Here is a 7,253-nt window from a genome sequence, read left to right as displayed (position 1 = left end):
AAAAAAAAAAAAAAAAAAAAAAAAAAAAAAAAAAAAAAAAAAAAAAAATAAAAAAAAAAAAAAAAAAAAAAAGAAATGGTTTTGGAATAAAAATTGCAACAGCACAGTCTCATTAGACTGATCCAGATACAGCAGAACATTATTCCTAATAAAACCAGAAAGCTTATCCATCAGGAATAATAACTGCCAACCATAAGAGAGCAAAAGCTGATTGCAAAAATATAAAATAAAAAGGGAGGCATAGGATGAGAACTTCATGAAGCAACCCAGGGTAACACCTGGGCGCTGCCATCATGGATTRTGAGCTCAGACAGCTCTGCAGGGCTCAGTCCAAAATCTTCCATTTCTTTGGTTTGACCAGAATTGCTTTAATTTAATTCTCAGGAGCCTGCAATGCACATCTGCTTGCCAAGACAAAACTGATCAATTGGGGTTTTTATTTTTACTCAGCCAAATTTGCATTTCATAGAGATGAACAGAACAGAGAACGGTCAATACCTCTCTGCAGTCCAGCTCCAGGTTCTGTCCCCCMACCTCCAGTTTGAGAATTTCAACCTGGTAATACCACTCCTCTTTGATGGGCGTGTACCAGATGTCCCCCGTGTACAGACTGGGCTCAATTCCACCCAGGACCTAAGGGAGAGCAGAAAAGAAGTCACACACTTTAAAATCCTGGGTGTTTAGTTTGGGGACAAGCACAGGCAGAAAGGGGAATATTTAAYTGTGATACTCAGGGCATCAAGATTTCAATTTAGCATCATTTGTAAGGATTTTACTGTCAAGTTCTCTGTCAATAATAGATCAGTGTTAAACATCTAGACATTAAACAAATTGTGCTTTAGTCAAACACAATTCCTACACTGGGCCAATGAGCAGCATCCTCCCCTACAACCTCACACTGGTTCTGTAATGAAAACACCTCTGTTTAAAATCCAAACAGTTTCTTCAGTGGTCAAACCTAGGCAATGTATAAACATGGGACAGAATATTAAATTTATGCATAATACATTTGCTTTATCAGATCAGAAAAACTTTAGTACTGTTCAAGAATATTTCATTTTTTTCTTACACACACGGAGAATGGAATGCCATCCTTTCACTGCTACCACTATCAGCTTCCAGCAAAACCTAGGCTGAGGATGGCTGGGAATATTTGTAGACTCTCAAACTTTGAAATGAACAGAAGCAAGTTCTCTCTTGTTCTTCAATTATATGACTAACATTTACAGAATGTGAATTATCTTCAAATAAGTATTTGWGATCAGCTCCTGTGCTGAGATGTTTATTTCAGCATGATTTGTCATTCCATCTTCCAATTCCAGGTATGTAATGGCCAGCTCATGGTCTCACTAAAACTGACAGAAAGACTTCCCAGAGTAACAACAAGCAGGAGATCTGACCTACAGATTTTTCCATTTTATATGTTGTTTACAAAAAAACAAAAGCCCCTTGATTCCTCTCCCCCTTTTCACATCATGTAAAAAAAAAAAATTACTGTAGCATTTTGAGGAGATTGAACAAATTTATTAGCTAAATACATGACTACTCAGTTTGAGAAATGTTATCAGAATCTGCCTGAGAAAACACCACAATATTCATGTTTTTCTTTATTAAAAGAAGAAAAGTTTACTCAAACTTGAGAGAGAAGAAAAGAATTGAGAATGAAAATAAGTAGACAGTCGAATTTTGCCTAAGGGCCTAACTTTTCCTTAAAATAGATAGAAAATAGATATGAAAATATATTTAAACACTAAATTTGGCAGAAGCAGGATAGTCAGAGAAAAGAGGGAGAGAGGTGAACAAAGATACATCTTCCCTCTCCTACTGACAGATACCCACAAGACTACCTCCGTTGGTACCACTTCCAGAAACAGGGAGTCCAGCACCGCACATCTGCAAGGAGAAAATGTCGGGGATCTTCGCCTGCCTCACGAGCGAATCAAAGAATGTCTCCACAGAACTCGAGGGCTTGAAGGTGTTGAAAAACAAAACAGAACAAAAGAATTGTGGGATTCATTAAAAAGTTTCTTTGCAGGAAATCAGTAAATCATTCAAACAAGGCCACTTCTAAGAGTGAACTGAATTTCTGGCAACCAGCTGATCAAAGTTCTAGACATAATAAGTCATTTAAACCCCAATATCTGTAATTTTTCTGTTTCTGTTGCTTTTAAAAACATTTTTACTCCTGACCACTGTCAGTGTCGCTGCCACCAAATCCCCGAAGCACAGGAGTAATTTTCAGTTGCAGYTTCCAAACTCAAACACCAGTTTCAGGCAGAAACTCTCACTGTTTGGAAAAGGCTTTTGGTTATCAGAACACTCAAATGTAACGTGCCTTTCCCATAGATAAAAAGCAGAATTATAAAGCCAAGCTTTTCAGGTTTTCAACACTATTAAATCCTATTGAACTTTGAATTCAGTGGCCCTTATTGCCTCTCTTTTCTTTTAAAGAACTTCATATCCGAGCACACTCTCTWTGACTGGTTGCAGTGCCAGGTTCTTCCCGACACTGCAGGTCCTGTTTTCCTTGGCATTTGTTAAATTGCTGCAACTTCCCTGTAATTCAGATTTCTGTGCAGGAARGTCTCATGATGGGCAAAGACCCAACTCGCTCTCAGGGGCCAAGTGCTCTCACTCCACAAAACCCAGAGCAGCCTCAGAAGCCAACAACCCCTAAATCCTCACAAGAAGGGAAAAACAAACACCCTGAGTGCACTGTTTGYCCAAACCAGAGCTGGAGGAGCAGCTCTTCTCTTCCTGCTGCCAGACCATGAAATCAATAAACGCAATGCTCACACAACTCTTGAATAAAGCAGAGTCGTCAGGCAACATTCAATTGTTTGTTCTGTCTGGGTGGATCTCGTCTTTGGGATGTGAAGGTTGAAAATTGTAACTCTTGTGGTTCCCCAATCACATTTGCAGTCTCAGACTATAAGGGTATATGTTACAGGACAGAAATTTCAGGATTTAATTGAAACTTCTACATGAATTTCCTACCTCCAGAAGGGCAGGATGTGCTTGGTTCTATGTTCCTGGAAACACTGCAGATAATGTTTATTCTGAAGTTATCTATCCACCTTACTTCGTGAATGGAGAATGCCCTAGAACGAACTTCCAAGGGCTTTGCTTTGGGCCAGTCTTGAGAAATCAGAGTTCTAACACCTCCCTCCACACACATCCCRAAGCCTTTAGTCCCATCCTCTGGTATTACAAGCTCTGCAAAAGCTTATTCATTCCAGAGGAGCTAAAATCAGCATTTCCATCACCAGAAAAGCCAAAATCCTCACACAGGACTGTGGCACCATCAGAACCCAACYGACCCTTTCTGTAACAAAGACAAAARGRTTTGTAGGGAAGAGTGGCTKYRAGGGTGGAGTCCAGSGCTGACAGATCATCTGCTGACTTTKTTWWAACAGATTTCTCTTTAYTGTCCTTGTGAAAGGCAATCCCTGGGGAAGGGATGGTTTACCTTGGCTAAGGCATTGTAGGCCAGACCCAGGATCCCGTGCCACTTGACCCCAGGCAGGAAGAAGTTCTCAGACTCGAGGATGGTGGCGATGTTGATGATGTAGCTGCCGTAGAGCCCTTTGGGCATGGTGATGACATCTGTGCCCAGCACTCCTGTCCAGCTGCCCTGGCTGTACTTCACTGTGACCTCAACCCCCTGAGATCTGTACGTGCTTGACCTTCAAAAGGAAAGGATAAAAGGATACACTTATGCACGAGCTGTTCATTTGCGATGCAAGACAGCAGAATTTATTCCATCTCAGTTTTGACCAGAGAGGGGAAAAAAAATAAATTAGGTATGCAAAATATATATTCGTACTGCTTGTGAAAGCATTAAAAAGCAGAAATTAAAAAAACACCAAAATTCTAGGCCCCGTTTTTATCCAAAAGCCATCAATAACTCAAATGTTCACAGTAAGTATCTAAAAAAAATAAATAATCACAGCCACCTACTCCAGTGTCCCTGACTCAGACTGGTCCATCACAATAGGAGCAACACTTYAACTGAAGAAGGAACATATTAAATGCCACTAGGAAATGAAAAGCTGCTGAATTMAAATCTAAAATTGAAATGCCAAGCTAACTGAATAGCTGTAGACTAATACCTCATTAATATTCTTAAAAAGATCCATTTTGGGTAAATTGGAATATTATAGTGAGTATCAGCAGTAAGACAGAGGTTTTCTAAATCTGCAATTTGGCCTATCTAKGAGGGAGAAGCAGATTTTGATATTACTAACAAATTATTCACTGACTTGGAGGAGCAAAGGAAKAAGTTCTTTCTAGACCAGGGAAGCAAATCCAGAGGAGCAGTTAAGTATGGCAAGCAAAGGAAGGAACAGAATCCTGTTTAAAAGGCTTAACAAAAACTTAGTAAAAGCTTCAACAGATAATTCGTTTTAAAGACCTGTAATCCATAAATATTGTAATCATATTCCAAACACAGCACTACTGAAGAGCTACAAAAGTTCTGGATCCTTCACAATTTGCTTTTGATCCACTCCTCGGGGTGCAGCTTTTCCCCTTTTGAAGAGACAGATGATTACTCTAAGTTCATCTGAGCAGACTTCTTGTCACATCTTTTTGAAAAGTAAATCAAGRGAGGGGGAAATAAAGCATAAAATAATTTTATTACAGGACCTTAGTATGTGTGTAGGACAGTAGAAAGTGGTTTTTCAGGTGCAGATACGTTGACTAAACCAGCTTTAATGTAAGAGCCACCTGAAGTACCTYCACAGCCCCTGTTCCTAAGCTCACCAGCACAAATTTCATGTGATTTTCATCATTTTGGGGAACAACCTTCATATGGAAATATGGACAGTCTCATCCATGCAAACACTTTATCCTGAGGGACACTTTGGCCATATGGACCACGCAACTGACTCTTCCYAGCCGAGGGAGAGAGGGAGTAATTGAGGCCAGGCTCTAACCCTCAGCAGTTCTTGATATTCCCAAGTCCTTACTCTTCAAGGGTCAACACCCAAAACAGCAGAAATACATGAGATAATATTTTCAAATGCAGGCGTTCCAGAGGTACGGCTGTTACCTGTATCTGATCACTTCYACTGCTACTGTGGAATTCTGCATTTGTGTGACACTCACACAAAGGAACCTCTGCTCAGGCAGGGTCTTCAGAACACCTCTGTGACATTGACAGTACGTTTCGTAAATCAAAATAGTCTAAATAATTAGTGGCATAAGGGAAACTGGGGGGCAGGAAAGGAAAGGGAGAATACAGGGCTCTTTGTGTAGAAAGAAGGGGGCAGCATAAGAAGAAATATCTAAAATCAGAGAGAAAATTGAGTGCTGGRAAGAAAATCTGCAAATACTAGAACAGCAGCAGCACACAGCTCTTCCTCCATTAGCAGAAACAGCCTGATGGGTTGAGCTGTGGACCAGGACACGGAAAGACTGGGCTTGTTTTCCAGAACAGATGGTGACCTTTCTTGTAGAAAGGCAAGGAAAAGTCCCTTCCTCACCATTTGTGCCTCAGCTTCCCCACCTGTAGGAATGGAGACACTCATCTCATTTGTGAAGCTCACAAATGTCATATTGAAGAGAAGACTTTATTATTTCCTTCAAAGAGCAAATTTGGTAACATGGGAAGGGATCTCGCAGTAAATTCTATTCTGTTCTCCAAAACCATCGCCTRCTTCATCCTCTTGCCTGTAATCAGTCACTCTGGTATTTTCCTCTTTCCATCTCACTAATCTAAAGTAAGAAAACTTCTTTAGAGGTCAAAACTGGAGACTTGTTGTAATTCATGGGCTGAGTGTTTTAAAACAAATACACAGCAGAGGGGAAAAAAATTATAAACAAGCTGTTTTGGCTGTGATGAGAAAAGAAGAAATTCAGGAACACAAAGTGTATTTTAGCCAGAGATAAGTGATAAGGTCTCCTAGGTCATGGTGCTGTAGTGACCCTACTCCCTTCTCCCTCTCCTTCCCATTTCCATCTTCTCTCCAAAGCAGCCATCAGAAACCCGGTCCTCAAACCTCAAATGGATCTCAAGCTTCATCTGAGCAAACCAGAAATGGGGGAATTTTCTCCATCAGGGTTAATCCTCATTACCAGCACACAGCACAGAAAAACCACAACCAAAATCCCTTTATGGGAAGCTCAATGTGGCAACAGCAAATTCACCACATGCAGGGAACCCTCCTTAACACCAGCCTCACCAAGCAGCTTTAAGGTGAAAGCAAATGTGAAAACACAYATAAATTATTGATTCCTAACCAAGAAGTCCCATCTAATCTGCAGGGTTCCCACAAGAAGTTTATAATTCACCCCACACCACAATCTGTACAGAGCACACAACCAACTCACAGGATCACTCTACAAAGTGGCGAGATTTTTTGSTTGCTGGTCTATAACTTTTTGTATTACCTCAGTTTATGGCCTGTGTTTTTCTTACCTCTCTATCTCCAGGAAAGATCAACTCTTGAGCAGCTTGCTTTTGAACCTTCAGATGGTGAGGCAGTAGTACTCACACTGAAATAAAACTGAACGCTGCTCCTGAATWCTGAAAGCCCTGAGCATGCCATATTTACACATTGCTGCAGAGCCACCCCTGCTAACTTGGGTTCAAGTGTAAAAATCCCCTTATATGTGTGTTAAAGTAGCTCTTTTATTGTCARTAGAGTACTCAACAAAACCTACTCGTTATTTTGAACAGCGTGAGAAACAAACACYCTGATTTCTTTTCAGTTCAGGACAAATTGGGTAATTTTGCAAAACCTTATACATCGTGGTGACTTACAGAGTGTGATTATCACAGCAAACACAGAACTTTTCATAGCAAAGATTTGTCAGAGCCCCTCCAAAGCCCAAATTGTGGAAGAGTTCACAGTAACAGCTTTACTGGCTTTGTGCAGAAAGAGCCAGGCGATTAAACAGCAGGATTRTATCACACAGGTTATATGATACACAACACCATTTAACAAGTTAGTTCTAGAATTGCTCCAGGAGGGATATTCCTGAAAAACACACTCTCTGGTCCTCTGAAACAACGATAATGCCCTTCCTGTGCACCCCCCTCCACTGCAGTCAAAAAAGAGTCATGCATTCAATTTCTGATTTTGATCATCTGAATAAAATTAAACTAAGAGTGTGGCATCAGGAAATTAAGCCCCATCGCTCTCTCCAACACAACATGAATATTCTAATAAGCACACATCTATAACTCATAACCCATTAATTTAACAAATTACTAATCTTTCTTTCCCCTTGTCTTCAACTTGCAGYTT

General features: G+C 40.4%; 1 protein-coding gene across 1 annotated transcript in view; it reads right to left on the bottom strand.

The window, feature by feature from the left end:
* The window catches only part of BACE2 (beta-secretase 2), a 49,398-nt gene that overhangs the window by 15,336 nt on the left and 26,809 nt on the right, over nt 1-7,253 (bottom strand). The window contains exons 3-5 of the mRNA XM_057373977.1: nt 3,470-3,686; nt 1,840-1,968; nt 499-633 (exon numbers count right to left, since the gene is read on the bottom strand). Coding sequence (XP_057229960.1) covers nt 499-633; nt 1,840-1,968; nt 3,470-3,686 — 481 coding nt within the window. The remainder of the gene's footprint in view (nt 1-498; nt 634-1,839; nt 1,969-3,469; nt 3,687-7,253) is intronic.

The sequence above is a fragment of the Malurus melanocephalus genome, unplaced genomic scaffold (genome assembly GCF_030028575.1).
Source record: "Malurus melanocephalus ecotype Western Australia unplaced genomic scaffold, MMel_1.1 scaffold_212, whole genome shotgun sequence".
In the NCBI taxonomy this organism is placed as follows: domain Eukaryota; kingdom Metazoa; phylum Chordata; class Aves; order Passeriformes; family Maluridae; genus Malurus; species Malurus melanocephalus.
The sequence above is the reverse complement of the archived record's forward strand: the minus strand, read 5'-3'. Positions and strand labels throughout refer to the sequence as shown.